General features: G+C 23.1%; 6 protein-coding genes across 11 annotated transcripts; 3 read left to right on the top strand and 3 right to left on the bottom strand.

The window, feature by feature from the left end:
• The first annotated feature begins 3951 nt into the window (after positions 1 to 3951).
• Positions 3952 to 5853, top strand: LOC122856912. Of its 3 annotated transcripts, none has more exons than XM_044158811.1 (5): positions 3952 to 4277; positions 4371 to 4494; positions 4601 to 4714; positions 4943 to 5073; positions 5161 to 5853. In XM_044158811.1, the coding sequence occupies exons 1-5, from the start codon at positions 4185 to 4187 to the stop codon at positions 5791 to 5793; spliced, it is 1095 nt and encodes a 364-aa protein (XP_044014746.1). In that variant the 5' UTR covers positions 3952 to 4184; the 3' UTR covers positions 5794 to 5853. The 3 variants fall into 3 exon arrangements, with proteins under 3 accessions (XP_044014746.1, XP_044014747.1, XP_044014745.1); XM_044158812.1 differs by having other exon boundaries at positions 4601 to 5073; positions 5161 to 5305; positions 5388 to 5819; XM_044158810.1 differs by having other exon boundaries at positions 4601 to 5073; positions 5161 to 5819.
• A 1613-nt stretch (positions 5854 to 7466) lies between these two features.
• LOC122856234 lies at positions 7467 to 8625 on the top strand. Its single transcript, XM_044157925.1, has 2 exons — positions 7467 to 7923; positions 8011 to 8625. Exons 1-2 carry the CDS (start codon positions 7756 to 7758, stop codon positions 8623 to 8625), a joined length of 783 nt encoding a protein of 260 aa, XP_044013860.1. The 5' UTR covers positions 7467 to 7755.
• Positions 8626 to 9713: 1088 nt separating this feature from the next.
• On the bottom strand, positions 9714 to 11827 carry LOC122856911 (sodium/calcium exchanger regulatory protein 1-like). Its single transcript, XM_044158809.1, has 3 exons — positions 11606 to 11827; positions 10283 to 10554; positions 9714 to 9898 (listed from the first exon to the last, which is right to left on the bottom strand). Exons 1-3 carry the CDS (start codon positions 11679 to 11681, stop codon positions 9845 to 9847), a joined length of 402 nt encoding a protein of 133 aa, XP_044014744.1. The 5' UTR covers positions 11682 to 11827; the 3' UTR covers positions 9714 to 9844.
• A 180-nt stretch (positions 11828 to 12007) lies between these two features.
• LOC122856910 lies at positions 12008 to 14515 on the top strand. Of its 4 annotated transcripts, none has more exons than XM_044158807.1 (6): positions 12008 to 12299; positions 12373 to 12563; positions 12917 to 13192; positions 13374 to 13627; positions 13844 to 13997; positions 14073 to 14515. In XM_044158807.1, the coding sequence occupies exons 4-6, from the start codon at positions 13456 to 13458 to the stop codon at positions 14479 to 14481; spliced, it is 735 nt and encodes a 244-aa protein (XP_044014742.1). In that variant the 5' UTR covers positions 12008 to 12299; positions 12373 to 12563; positions 12917 to 13192; positions 13374 to 13455; the 3' UTR covers positions 14482 to 14515. The 4 variants fall into 4 exon arrangements, with proteins under 4 accessions (XP_044014742.1, XP_044014743.1, XP_044014741.1 ...); XM_044158808.1 differs by having other exon boundaries at positions 12917 to 13301; XM_044158806.1 differs by having other exon boundaries at positions 12009 to 12299; positions 12373 to 12483; positions 12917 to 13297; positions 14073 to 14514.
• Positions 14516 to 16258: 1743 nt separating this feature from the next.
• On the bottom strand, positions 16259 to 17459 carry LOC122856232. The gene is made up of 3 exons (XM_044157924.1): positions 17059 to 17459; positions 16842 to 16965; positions 16259 to 16740 (listed from the first exon to the last, which is right to left on the bottom strand). The coding sequence occupies exons 1-3, from the start codon at positions 17149 to 17151 to the stop codon at positions 16259 to 16261; spliced, it is 699 nt and encodes a 232-aa protein (XP_044013859.1). The 5' UTR covers positions 17152 to 17459.
• Positions 17460 to 19398: 1939 nt separating this feature from the next.
• Positions 19399 to 21650, bottom strand: LOC122856231 (myrosinase 1-like). Its single transcript, XM_044157923.1, has 8 exons — positions 21574 to 21650; positions 21352 to 21485; positions 21131 to 21252; positions 20674 to 21007; positions 20239 to 20584; positions 19994 to 20144; positions 19651 to 19892; positions 19399 to 19570 (listed from the first exon to the last, which is right to left on the bottom strand). Exons 1-8 carry the CDS (start codon positions 21618 to 21620, stop codon positions 19399 to 19401), a joined length of 1548 nt encoding a protein of 515 aa, XP_044013858.1. The 5' UTR covers positions 21621 to 21650.
• Positions 21651 to 22260: the final 610 nt, after the last annotated feature.

Here is a 22260-nt window from a genome sequence, read left to right as displayed (position 1 = left end):
TCTTCAATATATATGTTTATCCATCAGTTTATTTATATGAGAATTAAATATGATTATATAGTTCCCCGAAGTAATATAATAAAAATCCCAACAAATTTTTATTATTTTTTTACATTTTTTTTATTATAAATTATAATAAATTTATAATAAATCTTTTTGGTTATATATATTTTTTTTTATTTACCTATATAATTGATTTTCTAAATTAAAAAAAAAATATAATTATTGTCTTTTTCAAAATAAAGCTATTTTAAAAATAAAAAAAATATTATTATTTAAATAAAAATAATTAAAATTATACGATTAAATCATCATCATCATCATCATCGGTAATTCCAAGTCGTGGTACTTTGTACAAATATCCGTGAGCAGTTTGAATTCGCTTGAACTTGATAATAATCTTAGCATATGTATAACCACGCCTTTAAAATGGTCAAACAGAAAAAGAATATATATAAATAAATAAAAGTTACAAGTATTATTTTTTATTTTTTTCATGATGATATCGAGAGCTTTCAATTTTTTTTCATTCTTCGATCGTCAATCTTGATATCAATTTCCCCATGCTTTTTAAGTAAGTGATTATAACGAGTGAAAGAGAATAAAATTTTTACATTTATTTTTCGAGGACACGAAAAAATTTGTCATGACAAAAAAATAACAGCTAAAAATTGTAAGCTCAGTAAATAAAGTAACATGAATTATATGATGGTAAAAATAATAAAAATAAATATTCATTACAATTGCAAAATATTCAAAAATAATATATATATTTTATATTTTCCATGTGTGTATTATTCAATGAGGGTATTTTAACCTGTGACCCTCGTGAAATATAATTTTAAAATTTAATTTTTTCATGAAATAATATATCAAAAATGATAAATAATAATTATTTTTTTTAACTTGGTGTTAAAAAAAAATTGATCAGAAAATTTATTGTTTTTTAAATAAATTACTTTTTAAGTATTATTATTTTTTTTTATATTTTTTTTTTAAAGTCATAAACAACAAGTGGTTGACCTTTATTTAGTTAATTTAATTTTTTCTAAATTATGTTGTATATATACATTTTATATAATTTGTTATCTTTTGTAATAAATTTTTTTTTTATTATTTTATAATTCAAAAGACAAATATAAATTGATTCTATTAAAATTTTATTTAGATACAAATTTTTTTTTAACATAAACAAGTTAATTAAATTAGACTTTTTTGTATATTTTTCAAAGCTGTGTGTAATAAGTATTTAAACTTTTTTTTTACTATTGTTTATTGCTTGTATTACACAAGCTTAAATGTATCTCAATATTTATTTTAAATTTGAATAAATAAAAAACAAAAAATATCAAATAAATAAGGAGTGCTGGTGTTTAAAGATCAAGCTCAATAAAAATAAAATTACGTCAATTGAGCTATAACAATGTTTGTAAAATCATCATCAGTAAAACAATTGTTCATCAAGTCATTGATAAAAAAAAAAAAAAAAATGTAGGTGTTTTATGAAATAATATAAGCATGAGCCAAGTCGATGACTGTCTTATTAAAAATGTCAAACAACAAACCAACTTATTTATTAATTTAAAAAAAAAAAATAAATTGAGTCAGCAAAAACTATTTTTATTCAACGAAATAATATTGACTAGACAAAAGATTTCTTTCACCATGAAAAGCCAATTTGTCTATATGTATATTTTGAAATAGAAAAAAAAAATGATGTTAAACAATTTCATTTAAAATTAAATAGTTTTTTAATGCAAGTATACTTGATAGAAAAATTTTCTTTATTAAAAAAACAATTGTATAATTAATATTATTTTAATAAAATTATGACAAAGAATCATAATTTCCGTGCTTTAGAAAAATAAAATCATAAATAAAACTCATATCACATTAGTCATTTTCAAGTTTACTGATATTTTTTTCAGGAAGTGTCATCTTATGAAGGATTTGTTTTTTTTTTTTTTTATTTTTCTATGACTAGTATTTTACAAGGCTTTTATATTTTTTTTTTAAATATCAAATCATCAAGAAATTCACGTAATTATTATCATAGATATTTTTGAAATTTCAACTCAAATATATCAATGTCTGCGTTGTTTTAAAATTTCATATATTAATTAATAATTAAAAAAAAATATATAAATAAATAAAGAAATACTTTGTTTCTATATACATAATATTATTATGAAAATATTTTTCTAAATTTGCTCATCAATTAGTGATTGATATAGAAAGAAAAAAAAAAAAAAAATAGATGAATTAAATAACATCGTTATTCATTAGTCAACTTCAAGGACAAATAATTGACTATAAATATAAAAAAGATTAGAAAGCCACAACTGACCCAGTTAATTTTTTAGTTTTGTTATTTTGGGTATTATTATTTTATTTATTTAATTTTTTTTAATAATGCTTTCGGCAATGAAATTTGCGACGAGAAATGTTTTCCTTTCTTTACTCTCGTTTTCACCTGCCAAAAAAGAATTTTAATAACTTTTAATGGTAGGGACTAAAAATTTACACTTATTATAAAAAAATATATATCCTTTTTTTTTTCATTAATCATTTTGTATTATTATTTGTAAGTAATTTGACTGATTCTATTTACAACTTCCTTCTGTTTATCAATTCTATATATTAAAAATAAAATAAATCTTTTATTTCGTTAATTTTAATTCTTCTCAATGTAGTCAAAATTATTTCCTTTACTCATTCTATTATACTCAAGTAAAAGTTTAAATAAAATATAAAAGTATTTTTTATAAATTAAAATAATGATAAATTGATTTGAGATTATTTTTTTTTTTCTCTTCTCTATCAATGACATTTATATATCATTGTAATTTTTTAAATGACAATTTTCTTGAAAGCATTAATTAATTTAATTTAATAAAATACTTAAAATGATAATATTATGAATTTTTTTTTTTATATAATTATTTCGTATAACTTAAATTAAAAATACATAATTAAAAAAAAATATATGAAATTTTGAAATATATATATAGACTATTTTTAATTGTTTTAAAAAAATGTAAAATAGTTTTTTTTTGATATTTATAAAAATGTAAATTAAGTCAAAGTAAATGCCGCTTTATGAAAATTTTTTATAAATTAATAATATTGAATGGTTTAAAGGTAAATGATTTGAAATGTGACAGGTTTTCGTGTACATCTGTTTCGACGATCATGTGTAGTAAATTCGGTGAAAGTCCAACGGATACGAGGAGAAATTTACTGACATAATATATTGAAGATGGTGATGTTAATGGATTTAAGCTACTACATTTAATTCAAGGGTCTTTTTAAAATTATCGGTTATCAAAAAAAAAAAAACCAGATTAACATATCAGTTTTATTTTTCTTTTCGATCATGTAACATTATTTACTATATCATTTAATTATCTCAATTGTCTATTTATTTATTCATTTACCTTTTTTAAATTTACCATTCGAAATTAGATCAAATATTTTTTTTATTAGCATAAAATTATACTTTAAATTAATCCTGAAAACTATTTAGAAAGCAAAAGAAAAAATCTGTCACTGGTATAATTTAATTCATCAAAACATCATTTTTTTTTTTCTCACAAATTATTACATTTATCTTTATAAAAATTAACATTGAACCAGTAACATTTTACTTATCGCGTAATAGCCTATTTATTGTGCAATTTATTATTTTTTTTTTTTCTCTTTTTGGTCGATTATTATTCAACAATCTTAGCAATAATACAATTTAATAAATTTTTTTGAAGTTTTTTTTAAATTCAAAAAAGCATATATATACACGAATTTTTACCGGCGGTAAAAAACCTAAATGAAAACTCTGGTAACTCTGGTGTCAACTTGGCTCAACTATAATGCTTACGTCGCTTATCGTCGAGGACGATATCAAAGTTATTCAATGACCGCAATGTCTATTGATGCTGATTGCTGACCATTGTGTAGAAAACACACGGTCAATATTTCATTAGAATAAAGTATTTGACAGTCAAACTGAAAAACTTTATGTTTCTTTAAATACAATTTAAATTAGATGTTTGTCGGAGTTATAGGATTTTTTGAATAGCTATAGCAACCTAGTAATTTATTTAAATAAATAGAATAAACATTTGCCGGGTAATTTTTGATAATTTATTAAAAAATATTAAGATTTTTTTATTATAAGTGAGCTCATAATGTTGGGTAAATTAGAAGTGGATAAAATCGTCAAAAGAAAATGTAAAAATAAAAGTCAAATTTCTACTCAGTCAAACAAAAAACGTCGAAAGGTTCGTATTTTATAATATAGTTTATATTATCAACATGCTTGTAAATAAAATATTGCATCATTGTTATTTAAATATATTACTTTTTTTTTTTAGGTATATCCTCAGCATAATGATCATTCCTATGTCAAAAATATAATAATTGACCTTGTTAATGATGATTGTCTGAGTGAAATATTCATGTATGTGCCAATATGTGAGAGACCGAAAATTGCACAAGGTATGATAAATAACATATCAATTTTTTATTTAAAAAAAAAAATACCTATTTAGTAATCGTCATAATTGATATAATATAATAAATTTCCAATTATTTGATTTTTCAGTATGCAAAAAATGGAATAGAGTTGTTTGTTCTTATTGTTTTAAAGTAAAAACACTTGTACTATCTCATTGGGAATACGATCGTCCTAAAAACATTTTAGAGAAATTCAAAAAAAGTGAGAAAAAATTTAGTTTCCTAAGATCACTTCTTGATAAATCTTGCACATATTTAACAGAATTAGATTTGGTGGCCTATGATAATTCTAACATAGTGCCTTTGCTTGATGAATTTTGTCCAAACCTTGTGAAACTTCGACTGAGACTGAAATATTTTTTTGTTAAAGATTTAGAGAATGCATTTTCACGTATGTCTAAACTAAGAGTATTAAAAATTATATTTCAAGGTTTTTGTCGAATACCTGTAATTCTACTTGTTTCATTGAAAAACGTTGTAAATACTTTAAATGAACTCACCGTGATAAATCAGAGCAAAGATATATTTACACTTTGTCGATTCCCAAACATACTCGTGGCTGTAAGTTGACCTTTATATCTATTACAATTAAAAAATTAAAAAATATTGTTTTCACTCTTTACATATAATAAATAATTTATTTTACAGTTGATTCGTCAATTCAAAGCACTGCAAAAAATTGAAACTGGTGGTATGTTGATTACCAAACGTATGTATGGGGCTATTGTTGATGCTAAATTAAATTTTTATTATCATGAACACGTTTATGGTAAACTAAACAACGTTATGAATCGTGAGTTGACTAGTATCACAGTAATTACTTTGTCCGAGAAATACGAAATTACAGATGATAATTTATATAATCTTGCCAATAGCTTCAAGTTCTTGACAAGGTTAACTGCAAATTGTTCATTGGTAACCGATGTTGGTATACAAGCAATTACAAAGATGAAACATTTAGAAGACCTTTTCCTAACTGGTGAAAATTACGTCACTGATACTCCATTAAAATTGCTCAAAGGGATGAAAAGATTGGAACTACCAGACAGTTATAAAATAACTAACAATTCTATTAAAAAAATTTTGGAAAATTCACCGTATATGTACGAATTGTCGTTTAAAAATACAAGTATAACTCCTGAATTTTTAACGATAGTAGAGAAAGTATCAGAAAAACGTAAAATAAATATGAGATTATATGTTCAATTTCCTGGTCGTTGTGTGAGTGTAATTGAACGTCAATATTTGTACGTTCATTGTGTCTGCGGAGCGATACATTGAGATATAGTCAAAAATTATAATATATATGATTTAAAAAAAAAAAAAATTAAAATAAAAGCTAAAAAAATCATGTAATGAATATACATTTATTCCAGCAAAACTAGAAAAATAAAAAAAAAAAATTTTTCTTTAAATAAAAGATTAAAAAAATAATGATAATTTTTATTCTTGTATTCTTTTTTATAATATTTATAACTAATAGTAGATAATAAATAAATAATAAAAGTCTAATAATAAAAACTTTAATCAGATTTTTTTTTTACCGGCGGTAAAAAACCTAAATATAAAAGCTCTGGTAACTCTGGTGTCAACTTGGCTCAACTATGATGCTTACGTCGCTTTTCGTCGAGGACGATATCAAAGTTATTCAATAACCGCATTGTCTATTGATGCTGACCATTGTGTAGATCACAATAACATGGTCAATATTTCATTAGAATAAAGTATTTAAGGTTGATTCCTAGTCGCATTACCGAACCAATATTTAGGCCACGAAGGGCCCGTATATTAATAACGCTATCTTTTATTCCCGTGTCTGGAATTTTTGTGACGCCGCTGATAAAAAAGCCCAGTTCTTCAGTAGTATGTGTGTGCACGGTAACACACTAGCAAACAAAGTTTACGTCGTACACCAAAAACCATGCATGTGTTCATGCATGTGTGCCGCGCATCTAGCAAAGTTTTAATATTTTAAAGTTATTTATTTTTTAAAATCCACGTCAGAAAAAATTAAAATTTTTTAAGCCGTCTTTTTAAACACTTCAATTTGATCGTAATTTAAAATATTTCTATCACACAGCGAACTAGCTGAAAAAAAAAAATTAAAGTTTAGTCTATCCTCGTGTGTAAAAGTTGTCAACTTTGACACCCATTATCGCAAAAAAACCACGTCCGAAAAAATTGAAAAAAATTTACAAGATAGATAATTATTTCATTTAAAAAAAAAAACAAAAAAAAAAAAAAAAATCCATCAGAAATTCAATTATTCAGAATCAACCTTGACAGTCAAACTTAAAAACTTTTTTGTTTCTACAATTATTAATGCCAAAATGTTTGCCGGAGTTATTGGATTTTTTTAATTGCTTATAGCAACCTAGTAATTTATTTAAATAAATAGAATAAACATTTGCCGGGTAATTTTTTGTTGAATTAAGCTTAAATAAAATAATAGGATTAAACAGCCAAATAAATTTGGATAATTTATTAAAAAATATTGAGATTTTTTTATTATAAGTGAGTTCATGATGTTGAGTAAATTAGAAGTGGATAAAATCTTTAAAAGAAAATGTGAAAAGACAAGTCAAACTTCTACACAGTTAAACAAAAAACGTCAAAAGGTTCGTATTTTATAATATATAATTTATATTATCAACATGCTTGTAAATAAAATTTTGCATTATTGTTATAAATATTTTATTTATTTTCTTTAGATATATCCTCAGCATCATGATCATTCCTATGCCAAAAATATAATAATTGACCTTGTTAATGATGATTGTCTGAGTGAAATATTTATGTATTTGGCAATATGTGAGAGACCAAAAATTGCACAAGGTATAATGAATAACATATCAATTGTTTATTTAAAAAAAATGAATATTTAGTAATCGTCATAATTGATATAATATAATAAATTTCCAATTATTTAATTTTTCAGTATGCAAAAAATGGAATAGAGTTGTTTTTTCTTATTGTTTTAAAGTAAAAAAACTTGTACTATCTCATTGGGAATATGATCGTCCTCAAAACATTTTAGAGCAATTCAAAAAAAGTGAGAAAAAATTTAGTTTCCTAAGATCACTTCTTGATAAATCTTGCACATATTTAACAGAATTAGACTTGGTGGCCTATGATAATTCTAACATAGTGCCTTTGCTGAATGAATTTTGTCCAAATCTCGTTAAACTTCGACTGAGACTAAAATATTTTTTTGATAAAGATTTAGAGAATGCATTTTCTCGTATGTCTCAACTAAGAGTATTAAAAATTATATTTCAAGGTTTTTGTCGAATACCTGTAATTCTACTTGTTTTATTGAAAAACGTTGTGAATACTTTGAATGAACTCATTCTGATAAGTCAGAGCAACGGCATATTTCCAGTTTGTCGATTCCCGGACTCATTTGCGGCGGTAAGTTAAACTTTATATCTATGACAATTAAAAAATTAAAAAATATTATTCTTACACTTTACATATGAAAAATTATTTATTTTACAGTTGATTTGTCAATTCAAAGCCCTGAAAAAAATTGAAACTGGTGGTATGTTGATTACCAGACATATATCTGAGGCTATTGCTGATGCTAAATTAAACTTTCATCAGCATGTTATAAATTATGAGCTGATTACTATCACGAAGATTACTTTGTCCGAGAAATACGAAATTACAGATGATATTTTATATAATCTTGCCAATAGCGTAAAGTTCTTAGGATATTTAAGTGTAAATAATTGTTCATTGGTAACCGATGCTGGTATACAAGCAATTACAAAGATGAAACATTTAGAAAACCTTTTCCTATCTGGCAAAAATAACGTCACTGATACTCCATTAAAATTTCTCAGAGGGATGAAAAGATTGGAACTACCAGATAGTTATGAAATAACTAACAATTCTATTGAAGAAATTTTAGAAAATTCACCGTATATGTGCGATTTGACGTTTAAACATACAAGTATAACTCCTGAATTTTTAACAATAGCAATGGAAGTATCAGAAAAACGTAAAAAAAATATGAGATTAGATGTTCAATTTTCTGGTTGTTGTGTGGATGCAATTAGACATAAATATTTGGACATTCTTTGTGGCTGCGATATATGTACGAGTTATTAAAAACAAAATAAAAGCTAAAAAAATCATATAATGAATACCTACATTTATTTCAGAAAAATAAAAAAAATAAAAAAAAAAATTTTTTTTTTAAATAAAAGACTAAAAAAATAATAATAATAATATTATCAGCATGTGTGTCACCTTACTTTACATTTTAATTTTTTGTTTTTAATTTTGCTGTTTAGATAACAACTTTTGACATCTGTTATTTAAATTTTATTAAATAAAAAAACCCGTAAATATTTTTTTTCTTTCTAATCTGATTCTTATTTTTAACTGATAAAAAAATTAAAATTAATTCAATAATTTAATAATTTCGTTTTTTTTTTTTTCTATTAAAAAATTCAATTGATATTTAATAAACGTTTATGCCAAAAAATATAAATTAATATTTTAAAATTTGAAACAATTTAAAAGTTATTAAATAATTATTAACATGATAATTAAATTTTTCAATTAATCACTGACGTTCAAATACAGAATCAATAAAAAGTAAAATAAATATAATCATCAGTTGATTAAAAAATATTTCATAATAAATTTTGAAAATCTATTATTAATAAAAATAATAAATAAATAATAAAATTTTAATATTTTTTTATATTTATTTTTGGATAATTAGGCATGACCTATTGGTATACTAAAGCGATTGTTAAAAGTCAATTCATTTTTTATGTTTTAAAAGTGTTGTTATTACATAATAATAAAATATAATGGAAACAATAAATATCTGTCAAATTAAATGTTAAATATATATGTTAATAAGTGATCTAGATTAAAATTTATCTTTTCTTTTTAAAATTATCGTTTTTGAATTATAAATAATGAAAGTAGATTGAATATTTATTAATCCATATTTTGATATACTAAAGACAAATTTCTATGATTAGTGAGAGTCAATAATAAATAGGACAACTTTTAAGACATTTTTTTTTCATCTAATATTTGATACATTAATTTTTTTTAAGAGTGAAATTTATTTCAATTATAAAAAAATATATTTCACAATAGCTTGTTGATGTTAATAAAATATCATCAAATTTAAATTAATATATTTTAAAAACAAAAATATAAATTTTTAATATTTTAATTTATTAATCGACTATACAAAATTTTATAAAAGACAAGTTGTGATTTTTTTTTTTAATTTTTTAAAATTCAGTCGAAATGTGATGTGTTTTTTTTATATAAAAAAATGTTGGTTCATTTTTTTTTTAATTTATTGGACAAGTGGGTAGATTCTTGTACAAACAATATCATCAACTTTCATAATCTGTAAAAAAAAAAAAAAAAAATTAAATTATTCAACATTATTAATTAGCTTCAAGTATTAATGTATAAAGTAAAGAAAAATAAAAAAAATGCAGGTCAATTAATTAACGTCAAAATTTGATTTAAATAATTAAAGTAATTATTTAAAATATTTAACAATAGCATGTTAAAAATAAATTACATTAACTCATTGGGCTTTAGAATTATAAATTAAATATTTTTAATATAATAAGCGGTTTCTTTGATCAATTATTGACCAAATTATCCGACCAATCATTTATTCGTGAGTACAATAATTGTCAATTAAATTTCATCTATTTAATTTGTGTCTGTAATAGTTGTAACATAAATAAAAAATAAATTATTATATATATAATATACTTACAGCTTTCATTTCAGTTGGTGTAAATTCACGTTCAATGATTGTATCTTTTTCACCTTTTTGAATTTGATGCAATTTATTACCATCAAGTGTAAAAGTACTTTTAACTTTACGACCATCTGGTGTTTCTTCATCAATCTCTTCACCAAGTTTAAATTTTAATTCTGAATTTTTAAATGTACTTGTTGTTTTTAATGTATATTCACCACCATTTTCAGTTAATTCAACTGTTGGACTAACTGTTGCACCCATTTTTCTAGTTATCAATCCAACACCTTTAAAAATATTTAAATATTTAAATTAATATTACATAATCATGATGATATGTTTAAAATTCAATATAATAATCAAAATTAAACAGACAATACATTATAAATAATAATAAATAAAATTATAATAAAATTTTTTTAAGTAATCTGTTGACTTCTAAGTCATTCATAAATGATAATTAAAAAATAATTGATCTTTGGAGTTTGAACTGTTGAAGTATAGTCTTATCAATAAATTTTACCTCTATAAATAAAATTTTTAAGTTTTTTTATCTTTTAAATTTTTATCAAGAGTCAAAAAAAAATAAAAAAACCAAACAGGTGATAATCTAAAAAAAACATATTCAACTGTTTTTTTTTTATTTTATTTTTTTTTTTATCATTATTCATTAGTTATTTTTATCCCTCAAAAAAATAAAAAAATATAATATTTTAATTTAGAAAAACATTAACTGTTATATTTATATTTCAACAGTTTTAATAATTTTATAATATCGATCAATTTAAATAAATAATAATTGAAAGCATTCCAGTTAATAATACCATGTCATTGTGACCAGCAATTTTCTCACACTTGCGTGTCTTTTATTATATTTTTTAACAAGCTCTTTGTATCATCAATAAAAATACATTCGGTTTAACTAATCACATATTATTACATAATTAATATATACATATGTACCGAGTATTTTATTTCAGGTAAATAATCAATTAAATTACAAACAAATTATAGGTTGATATTTTACACCTAATACATGTATTTAAAAATTAATATCAATTAATTAAAATCATGTGATTTTTTTATTTAATCAATAGGGCGTTGTTTATTTTTCTTATTTTTCCCCCTCGCAAAGTTGCAACGTATGTCATAAAACTTGTTGTTTTTGATTTATTTTTTTTTTTATTTTTTGTTATTAAAATTTCGATTGTTTACACCATAATAATGTAATTATATATTTTTTAAATAAGAGTGAAAGTAAAGTTTATGACTAATGATGATTATTACATGATAAAAAAAAAAAAAATAAATATATTTTTTAAAATAGTAATAACATACCAAGGGCCTTCATTAATTCGTCGAATTTTTCGCTGGTTGAGAGCTTGTATTTTTTACCAAGAAATTCAGCAACCATGATTAATGTTTGTTGTTTTTTTTTATTTTTAAATAATAAACTAATAGTTTACTGAGGATGATCAGTACGATGTTGAAGTCAAACGGCAACTGTACAACTGAGCCGGACTTTGGAGCAAATAAAGCATAAAACGCCGGTTCAACTTGATCACAGATTTATACATCTAGCTCAACACACACACTGCAAAAAAAAATACATGGACGTATCAATAATACAAGGAGCCTTATGCTTTATTATATTTAATTTATAAATACATATCTATTTAATCAATTATAATAAATATCTATTAAAGATATTAATTTTTTATCTGTAAATTTTCTTTTTTTTGATGACAGTTGGTTCTGCAATAAATAAATTATTTTGTAAATTTGTTTTTTAACATGTTACTAATTGCCGGTTGATGTCCTCTTCACTGAAAGAATTTTTTTCCATAAAAAAAAAATCAACAAACCATTACAGAGAGTTGTAGATTAAATTACTGGAGGAGTTTGCGCGACAAATATTTGTCTAAATGTCAACCAACAATATCAACAATTACTCCATCATAACTCTGGACTCCTGTTACCTGAAGATGAAGCCGGAAGCTAGAATTTTTTTAATCTTTAATTTGAGAAAATGGTAAATAAATAAATACATGTATTATTTATAGATGAATAAATAATTTATTGTTTTTATTTTTTGTTTATTTAAGAGGAGAGATTTGACTTTGACCTGCTTTGACAATTGAAATTTTTTTTTCAATTTTATTTTGATAAATGAAGCATCATTGACGGTGGGGCACTCCACTCATATGTACATATAGGTAATTTTTAAAAATCAATAATACATAACAGGAGAGTCTGGAAATATGACACGAGGGTAAAAAAATAATACATACAAAAGGTGAGCACACACACACACAAAATACTCTCTACACATGAAAAAATATTTTAGAGCAATTTTAAAAATTTGTATGTTTTTTTTTTAAGCCATATAAAAAATACAATAAAAAGCAAATTAATATTAAGAATGCAGATTTAACAAACGCATAATTCATCATTATCATGACCAAGTAGGAAGTTGATAATTTGACAATCTTAATAATAATTGTGTCTACATAAAAGAGCAACAAACAAAAATAATGATTATTGAATATAAATGTCATTAATTTCATGAAAAAAAATAACAAATTATTTTAATGATAATTGTAGTTGACATTTATATGTATTTTTTTCATAAATAAAAAAATTTTGTAGATAAAAATAAAAACAAAAAGGCACTGACAGCGCCAGCATCCGCTTGTTAGTTGTTGCTGATATCAACTGGAAATTGGAATTGGCTGTGATTGGCTGGATTGGCTGGAATAATGAAATTTGGCAAGACTGGTTTTATAAAAATCTTATGATGGCAACCCTGTACATTCCGTGACGCTCCGGCAACCGCACACAACCGCATCTATCATCTATACTCTATAGCCACGTTCCACGTACATCCCTTCCAATTCAGTCCGCTGTCCGCATCACTACTAAAAAGTAAATAATACATTTTTTATTTTTTTATCATCAAAAGTGTGTGCTGTCAAAGTTTTGTGATTAAAAAAAATTTCCAACACAAGTCATATACACATTTATCTATAAGTTGGTATTTAAATTTATTTAATAAATAAATAAAAAAAACAATCGAATAATTAACCTTTTTTTTTTTTGTTACAAGGATTAAAAACGGAGAGAAAACGTTGTCAAAGACTTTCAACAATTTTGGAGTAAATAAAACAAGTTGACTTATAAAAAACGTCATGTTTGATTCGGAAAAATTTATAAAAGAAATTAGAAAAAGAAAAGTTCTTTATGATATTAATTGTATTGAGTATAATGACAGAGCAGTCAAAACACAAGCATGGCTCGATGTGGGCAAAGCCATGATACCTGATTGGGACAACATGAATGATGAAGAGAGGCTCAATGAAGGTACATATTGTTTATATTACTTTAACAAAAATACATATATAAATTTAAATAATTTATTATAAAATTATGTAAAATTATATTTATTTATTTAACTATCTGCTAGTAAGTGCATGGTATCATATTTATTGAAAATTATGATAATAAATTTATGATTTAATTTTTTATATTTTATTTTATATTAAATATTATAATAATTTTTTTATTTATTATTTACAGAAAAAAATTTACGAAATAAATGGAGAAATATAAGAGATTATTTTATAAAAGAATTAAAATTACAACATATACATGGTGAAAGAAAGAGAACACGTTATTCATACTTTAATCATTTGTTGTTTTTAGTACCATTTTGTAAATTATATTCAAAAAGGTAAATATTATTTTTTAGATAATATAATAATACAGCAATAATTATTGAATATTAATTAAATTTAATTGTTTACAGAGGTAGAAATAGATTGTCAACAGTAAGACAAACGTCAACACAACCACCAATAACAGTAACATGTAAAGTTGAAATGAGTGATGGTGAAAATGATGATCCAGTTGTTGATTATAATAATTATGATATTCCATCAACATCAGATGATTCAAGTAATAAACATGCAGATTTAATTAATCAAAATTATTCAAGACTTGATCCATTATCTGGTGAAATAACATTTGATAATGATATGCCGAATATAATTACACCAAATGATGGACACTTTGATATGTCATGTGATAATGATTATGATAAAATGTTCTTAATTTCATTATTACCATCCATTAGACAAGTACCAGAACATATGAAATTGCAAGTACGAATTCAAATTCAACAAATACTTGCAAATGCATTAAGTGCTCCTAAATAATTATTATTATATACTTAAATATTTATTAATGTGTATATTTAAAAATAGCTAATAAAATTTATTTTTAATCGTTTAATTTGTTTGTGTAAAAAATTATTTTATTTCATGTTGATTAATTGATTGATATTTACTAAATTATATTTTATGTTTGTTGATAAAAATTAGGTTATTAATAATAACAATTGTTTATTGTTTTAAAAAAAATAAAAATTCGTTATTTTTATTTTTTACATTGCAATAAAATTTCAGGTGGCAGCACTTATTGGAGTATCATTGTTTGATAAAATAGAAAACTCATTTATTTACAATATTGTTGGTAATTTAAAACAAAAAAAAAATTACAATATTGTTGCACAAAAAGCTGTTATACATATATAGAAATTTCATTAAATGTTAAATTAAATTAATATTATTATTTTATATTTTTTGTTAATACACATAATAATTTATTTTTTATTTATATTACAACTATTACAGACACAAATTTAATAGATGAAATTTAATTGACAATTATTGTACTCACGAATAAATGATTGGTCGGACAATTTGGTCAATAATTGATCAAAGGAACCGCTTATTATATTAAAAATATTTAATTTATAATCCTAAAGCCCAATGAGTTAATGTAATTTATTTTTAACATGCAATTGTTAAATATTTTAAATAATTACTTTAATTATTTGAATCAAATTTTGACGTTAATTAATTGACCTGCATTTTTTTTATTTTTCTTTACTTTATACATTAATACTTGAAGCTAATTAATAATGTTGAATAATTTAATTTTTTTTTTTTTTTTTACAGATTATGAAAGTTGATGATATTGTTTGTACAAGAATCTACCCACTTGTCCAATAAATTTAAATAACAGATGTCAAAAGTTGTTATCTAAACAACAAAATTAAAAACAAAAAATTAAAATGTAAAGTAAGGTGACACATGCTGATAATATTATTATTATTTTTTTAGTCTTTTATTTAAAAAAAGAAATTTTTTTTATTTTTCTGGGATAAATGTATTCATTACATGATTTTTTTAGCTTTTATTTTGTTTTTAATGAATCATACATATGTATATCGCAGCCACAATGAATGTCCAAATATTGATGTTTAATTGCATCCACACAACAACCAGAAAATTGAACATATAATCTCATATTTATTTTACGTTCTTCTGATACTTTCTCTACTATTGTTAAAAATTCAGGAGTTATACTTGTATTTTTAAACGACAATTCGTACATATGAGGTGAATTTTCTAAAATTTCTTCAATAGAATTGTTAGTTATTTCATAACTATCTGGTAGTTCCAATCTTTTCATCCCTTTGAGAAATTTTAATGGAGTATCAGTGACGTAATTTTTGCCAGATAGGAAAAGGATTTTTAAATGTTTCATCTTTGTAATTGCTTGTATACCAACATCGGTTACCAATGAACAATTATTTACAATTAAACATTTTAAGAACTTTACGCTATTGGCAAGATTATATAAAATATCATCTGTAATTTCGTATTCTTCGGACAAATAAATTACTGTGATACTAGTCAACTCACGATTCATAACCCTGTCTCGCCTCTCATAAACGTTTTCATGCTGATAAAAGTTTAATTTAGCATCAACAATAGCCTCAGATATATGTTTGGTAATTAACATACCACCAGTTTCAATTTTTTTCAGGGCTTTGAATTGACAAATCAACTGTAAAATGAATTATTTTTTATATGTAAAGTGTGAGAATAATATTTTTTAATTTTTTAATTGTAATAGATATAAAGTTTAACTTACAGCCGCAAATGAGTCCGGAAATCGACAAAGTGTAAATGTGCCGTTGCTCTGACTTATCAGAATGAGTTCATTCAAAGTATTCACAACGTTTTTCAATAAAACAAGTAGAATTACAGGTATTCGACAAAAACCTTGAAATATAATTTTTAATACTCTTAGTTGAGACATACGAGAAAATGCATTCTCTAAATCTTTATCAAAAAAATATTTTAGTCTCAGTCGAAGTTTAACGAGATTTGGACAAAATTCATTTAGCAAAGGCACTATGTTAGAATTATCATAGGCCACCAAGTCTAATTCTGTTAAATATGTGCAAGATTTATCAAGAAGTGATCTTAGAAAACTAAATTTTTTCTCACTTTTTTTGAATTGCTCTAAAATGTTTTGAGGACGATCATATTCCCAATGAGATAGTACAAGTTTTTTTACTTTAAAACAATAAGAACAAACAACTCTATTCCATTTTTTGCATACTGAAAAATTAAATAATTGGAAATTTATTATATTATATCAATTATGACGATTACTAAATATTTTTTTTTTAAATAAACAATTGATATATTATTTATTATACCTTGTGCAATTTTCGGTCTCTCACATATTGGCAAATACATAAATATTTCACTCAGACAATCATCATTAACAAGGTCAATTATTATATTTTTGGCGTAGGAATGATCATTATGCTGAGGATATATCTAAAAAAAATAAATAATATATTTAAATAACAATAATGCAATATTTTATTTACAAGCATGTTGATAATATAAACTATATTATAAAATACGAACCTTTTGACGTTTATTGTTTGACTGAGTAGAAATTTGACTTGTATTTTCACATTTTCTTTTAAAGATTTTATCCACTTCTAATTTACTCAACATTATGAACTCACTTATAATAAAAAAATCTTAATATTTTTTAATAAATTATCCAAATTTATTTGGCTGTTTAATTCTATTATTTTATTTAAGCTCAATTTAACAAAAATTACCCGGCAAATGTTTATTCTATTTATTTAAATAAATTACTAGGTTGCTATAACAATTTAAAAAATCCAATAACTCCGGCAAACATCCAATTTAAATTGTATTTAAAGAAACAAAAAGTTTTTAAGTTTGACTGTCAAATACTTTATTCTAATGAAATATTGATTGTGTGTTCTGCACAATGGTCAGCATCAATAGACAATGCGGTCATTGAATAACTTTGATATCGTCCTCGACGATAAGCGACGTAAGCATCATAGTTGAGCCAAGTTGACACCAGAGTTATCAGAGTTTTTATTTAGGTTTTTTACCGCCGGTAAAAAAAAAATCTGTTTAAAGTTTTTATTATTAGACTTTTATTATTTATTTATTACTTACTAATAGTTATAAATATTATAAAAAAGAATACAGAATAAAATTATCATTATTTTCTAATCTTTTTGGTTAAAAGAATTTTTTTTTTTTTTTTTTATTTTTCTAGTTTTGCTGGAATAAATGTATATTCATTACATGATTTTTTTAGTATTACTTATATTATATTACTTATACTAAAGTGAATAGTTATAAATATTATAAAAAAGAATACTAAATTTAAAGAATTTTCTTTAAAATGAATAATCATTAAACAATCACAATTAATTTTTGCATTTGTTTTTTTTCTCGATATCAATGATTTATATTTTATTATTTATTAGATTGTTCCTGAAGGTCTAGGAGAAAATAATAATATCAATTTGATTTCCCTTTTAATAAAAGTCAAATTATTTTTAAAAAAATATATATACAATTTTATCGTTGTTATTGTAAATGTTGAATAAACAATTATAAAATTGAACATGTTCACCTTGCTGATAGGAATTTAAAATTACTTTGTTGATAGTATATAGCAATTTAGTATATTTTTTCTGTTTTTTTTTTTTTTCGATTATATAAAAATTCTGCTATTATTTTTTCCTTATCAATTGTGTTTTTGTTTTCTTTTTTTTGTATTTAAAAAACCAATTACTAATGATATCAAGACTGTTATAAATACACTGTAATCAACAATGCTCGTCATATAATTGCATGAACTTGATAGTGTTTTTATTGTCTGAAAAAAAAAATAAAAAATATAAACTTTATTTATAAAGTTATCGGTTTGTTTTTGGAAAAAAAATTCCGACGATGTTTTTATTTACTAAGGTAAATATTTGAAATACTAAATACTTTAATTAGTTTAATTATCTATAAATATTTAATAAATTGTTTTATTTATTTTGTTAAGACTCCTTGGGCAATATTGGCATTGATTATTGTAATCATGTCACTTCAAATGAAAAGTTTTGAATCAAGACCAGAGGGTGAAAAAATGCCTGATGTTGATTACACTGATGATAATATCGAAAATATTCCTGATCCAGAGTCAAAACCTATGGAATTTGTACGTGAACATCCTGATGTGGAAGTGAAGATAGACACAGAAAATGATACGTAATATAATCAACTTGTCACATACACCATGCAACATGTATAAAAAATGTTGATGTTGGTGATTTTATTTGTTAACAACTATTGATACTAAATAAAATAGCTGTGTTACAATCTAAATATGTCATTAATATTTTTATTTCTACAAAAATTTAACTTCAAATGTAAACAGTAAATTTAAACAGTTAATTTTATTTTCAGTTTGTTTAGATTTTTTTTCTCTTCTTCAACGTATTTTATTCAATTTTTCTGTTATAAAAAAATTTTACTTTATGTATCAATTATTTAAATAACTTCAATTGTGTTATAATTTAAAAAAATTCGTAAATAAATATATTGCAAAATTAAAATATTAGGCAAATTTATTACTAATGGAATTTTTTTTTTTAATTATAAAATTAAAACAAATTATGAAATTGTTTCTATTGATCAACATTAATTTCGTTGGGAAAAACTAATAATAATTAATATTTTTTTTGCAGCATATATTTAGAGTTTTTTTTTTTTTTAAATAGAATATTTTTATTTTGAGTTATTGTATGAATAAATTGACGATAAACTACATTTTTATTTAATAATAATTAAAAGTATTTATTTAAGTATAAATATTATTTTACATTAATGTAATTTTATATTTGAAATAATATAAATTTTTAAAATTAATAATACATATGGTTAAATTTCAGTTCCATTCAAATATATTATCTTTGGTAGTTTTGATGGTGTAATAAAGGTACTTGGTAGTGCTCTTTGACGAATAATATCTTTTAGCCAATAAAATGAAGTTCTTGGTGTTCTTGTACGTTGAGGACTATTGTGATCCACATGAACAATACCAAATGGTTGACTAAAATTAGATAAAAAAAAAAGAATTATTTACATGTTCAAGTACACAATTAATAATTTTACAAATAAAATTTAATTTACCTGTATCCAGCTAGCCATTCGAAACTATCCAATAAACTCCAAACAACATATCCCTTGACATCACAATCATCACGATTTTTAGCAATAAGCATTTCTTTCATATGTGAATAAAAATACTTTGTTCTTTCCAAATCATAACGATTTCCATCTGATGCAATGCCATTTTCTAATATATAAACTGGTGGATTTTTGTATTTATTTTTAATAATTCTCAACATATCTCCGAGACCTTCAGGAACAATCTAATAAATAATAAAATATAAATCATTGATTTATCATAGTTTTAAATATTAGGTTTTTATTTGAAAATAAAAAAAAAAAAAAAACATAATATTTAACATACCGGTAGCCAAGTTGCTGCATCCGTTTTCCATTTATTGTTTATTGTCATATCAACACCTGAGTCATCAAACCATTTTTCGGATTGAGTTTTTTTAACATTAGTAGTCATTCTTGATGTATAATAATTGAGACCAAAATAATCAGATGTACCTCTATTTTTAAAATAATAATTTTTTTTATATTAATAAATAATAATAATTAAATTATGTACATAAACAATTTTTTTTCCATCAATAAAATACTCACTTAATTAATTTAATCATTGATTTAGATAATTCAGGTAGTCTTGACGTTGATAAACCTTCTAAATAACTATTTTCCTTGATTCTTTGTTTCATGATGTCTGGATAATCACCTTCTTTTGAAAATATTGGATTTGATAACCATCCACAGTTATACTCAAATGCAATATCAGCACTTTCTGATTCACTTGAATTTGCTGGATAAAAATTCCAGCAAGTATTAACAATACCAATTTGACTGTTTGGATTATAATTATTATATTTTTTTTTAAATAAGTGATAAACTTGAGCATGAGCTATGAGCATATTTTGTCCACAAATATAAGGTCCTTTTCCCTCAAATGTATCACCTTAAAGAAATATTATTTTTTATTTTTCTATATTGCATTAATTTAAATTGTATTTATTTTTATTATGAAAATAATAAAAAATTACATACCAGGTGGAAAATAACCTTTTCCATGTCCATAATAACAATATGCGATTGGTTCATTAATTGTTGTCCAAAATTTAACTATACTACCAAAATTTTTAAATACAACTCGTGCATAATCATTGAAAGCAGTTATCATTTTCTCAGAATTCCATCCTCCAAATTTATCAAATATTGCTGGATGATCCCAGTGGTAAAGTGTGACAAATGGTATCATTCCTTGTTTTTTGACCTCATTTAAAACGTTTTTATAATGGTTTATTGCATTATAATTTATATTATCAATTGAACCAGTTGGTAATATTCTTGACCAGCTCAATGACATCCGGAAAATTTTAAACTGTTAAAAAACATAAAATCACATATACATAAATAAATGTAATTTAAAAATTAGCAAGAGATTATTTCATATAAAAAGTAAAATTATTGATTGATATCAATAGAATAAAATTTTTTTACTAACGTTTCCATTTGCAGCAAGTTTAATGTCTTCTTTGTATTTGTGATAGGAGTCACAAGCAATATCAGCATTGGCTGTAAAATTCTTTACATGTGTGTACTCATCCCAATTACTTGGTGATTTACCTAATATTAAATGAATAAGTAAGTTGAGAGTTTTTAAAAATCCAAAAATAAATAATGTTTAAGAAAAGACTTTGATTAAATCTTTTTCTTTATATTTACCGTCATTATCCCATGCTCCTTCGGTTTGATAGGCAGAACTTGCAACACCAATCATCAAATCATCAGGAAATTTTAAAAGTTCATCATCACCTGATAGATCAGACAGTTTCTCAATTGTCCTTGCAAATATCAAGCTGGAATTTTATCAGTAGTTTGTGTTAATAATATTCAATTGACAATAAAAAATATATGTATTAAACAAAAAAAATCCTAATTTCATACCAAGGTAAAAGCAAAAATATTTGCAATCCAATTGAAAATGGCTTCATTTTTTAAAATTTGTTTCTTAAATGTGTATCTGAGAAAAATATGCAAAAAAGAAAAAAATAAATATAAAAATTAATTGTAAATGTTCAATGGTAATTTATTTCAAAAAAAAAATAAATATTTATATCATATTGCAGTTTAACAAAAAATATTAGCAGTGTTTAAAAATAAATCATTTTTAATGTATTATAAATTCAAATTATTAAATAAAAAATAAAATATAATTACCCACGGTTTGACTTTGTTTTCTTGAAAGTTGGTTGATTAAAAAATTGATTCACACTGATTCAAATGAAAAAATGTAGTCCATTATATACTACTGAAGAAGCTAGAGCACTATTGATAAGGAAAAACCAGACTTAACCCGAGGCTATTATAATGACAAAAATATATATTTTTAATAAAATAATGCGTAGTCATTTTAGACTAGATCCTCCAAATTTTGTTTGAAAATAATCAGAGTGACCAAAAACTAAAGCGATATAATGAAAAAAGCGCCAGAGGCATCGTTACACATACAAAAATATATCGATCATTCTCCTATCAGAATGACAATGCTTTATTTATTTCCAAAAATAAATTAGTCTAATTTCATTTTAATATCATTTTATAATAATATATATATTTGATCTCTTTCGAGAG

The sequence above is a fragment of the Aphidius gifuensis genome, linkage group LG5, assembly GCF_014905175.1.
Source record: "Aphidius gifuensis isolate YNYX2018 linkage group LG5, ASM1490517v1, whole genome shotgun sequence".
Taxonomy (NCBI): Eukaryota; Metazoa; Arthropoda; class Insecta; order Hymenoptera; family Braconidae; genus Aphidius; species Aphidius gifuensis.
The sequence above is the reverse complement of the archived record's forward strand: the minus strand, read 5'-3'. Positions and strand labels throughout refer to the sequence as shown.

What these genes read in the sequence shown, in the direction of transcription:
- LOC122856232 (XM_044157924.1), bottom strand. Translation starts at nt 17,151, where the DNA reads ATGTTGAGTAAATTAGAAGTGGATAAAATCTTTAAAAGAAAATGTGAA. An exon ending in CAAACAATAAACGTCAAAAG is followed by an intron (nt 16,966 to 17,058) that starts GTTCGTATTTTA and finishes TATTTTTTTTAG; the next exon opens with ATATATCCTCAGCATAATGA. An exon ending in GAGACCGAAAATTGCACAAG is followed by an intron (nt 16,741 to 16,841) that starts GTATAATAAATA and finishes TTAATTTTTCAG; the next exon opens with TATGCAAAAAATGGAATAGA.
- LOC122856910 (XM_044158807.1), top strand. Translation starts at nt 13,456, where the DNA reads ATGTTTGATTCGGAAAAATTTATAAAAGAAATTAGAAAAAGAAAAGTT. An exon ending in TGAAGAGAGGCTCAATGAAG is followed by an intron (nt 13,628 to 13,843) that starts GTACATATTGTT and finishes TATTATTTACAG; the next exon opens with AAAAAAATTTACGAAATAAA. An exon ending in TGTAAATTATATTCAAAAAG is followed by an intron (nt 13,998 to 14,072) that starts GTAAATATTATT and finishes AATTGTTTACAG; the next exon opens with AGGTAGAAATAGATTGTCAA.
- LOC122856911 (XM_044158809.1), bottom strand. Translation starts at nt 11,681, where the DNA reads ATGGTTGCTGAATTTCTTGGTAAAAAATACAAGCTCTCAACCAGCGAA. An exon ending in CGAATTAATGAAGGCCCTTG is followed by an intron (nt 10,555 to 11,605) that starts GTATGTTATTAC and finishes ATATTTTTAAAG; the next exon opens with GTGTTGGATTGATAACTAGA. An exon ending in CACCAACTGAAATGAAAGCT is followed by an intron (nt 9,899 to 10,282) that starts GTAAGTATATTA and finishes TTTTTTTTACAG; the next exon opens with ATTATGAAAGTTGATGATAT.
- LOC122856234 (XM_044157925.1), top strand. Translation starts at nt 7,756, where the DNA reads ATGTCTCAACTAAGAGTATTAAAAATTATATTTCAAGGTTTTTGTCGA. An exon ending in TCCCGGACTCATTTGCGGCG is followed by an intron (nt 7,924 to 8,010) that starts GTAAGTTAAACT and finishes TTTATTTTACAG; the next exon opens with TTGATTTGTCAATTCAAAGC.
- LOC122856231 (XM_044157923.1), bottom strand. Translation starts at nt 21,620, where the DNA reads ATGAAGCCATTTTCAATTGGATTGCAAATATTTTTGCTTTTACCTTG. An exon ending in AAAAGGTTATTTTCCACCTG is followed by an intron (nt 20,585 to 20,673) that starts GTATGTAATTTT and finishes TATTTCTTTAAG; the next exon opens with GTGATACATTTGAGGGAAAA. An exon ending in GAATGGCTAGCTGGATACAG is followed by an intron (nt 19,571 to 19,650) that starts GTAAATTAAATT and finishes ATCTAATTTTAG; the next exon opens with TCAACCATTTGGTATTGTTC.
- LOC122856912 (XM_044158810.1), top strand. Translation starts at nt 4,185, where the DNA reads ATGTTGGGTAAATTAGAAGTGGATAAAATCGTCAAAAGAAAATGTAAA. An exon ending in CAAACAAAAAACGTCGAAAG is followed by an intron (nt 4,278 to 4,370) that starts GTTCGTATTTTA and finishes TTTTTTTTTTAG; the next exon opens with GTATATCCTCAGCATAATGA. An exon ending in TCCCAAACATACTCGTGGCT is followed by an intron (nt 5,074 to 5,160) that starts GTAAGTTGACCT and finishes TTTATTTTACAG; the next exon opens with TTGATTCGTCAATTCAAAGC.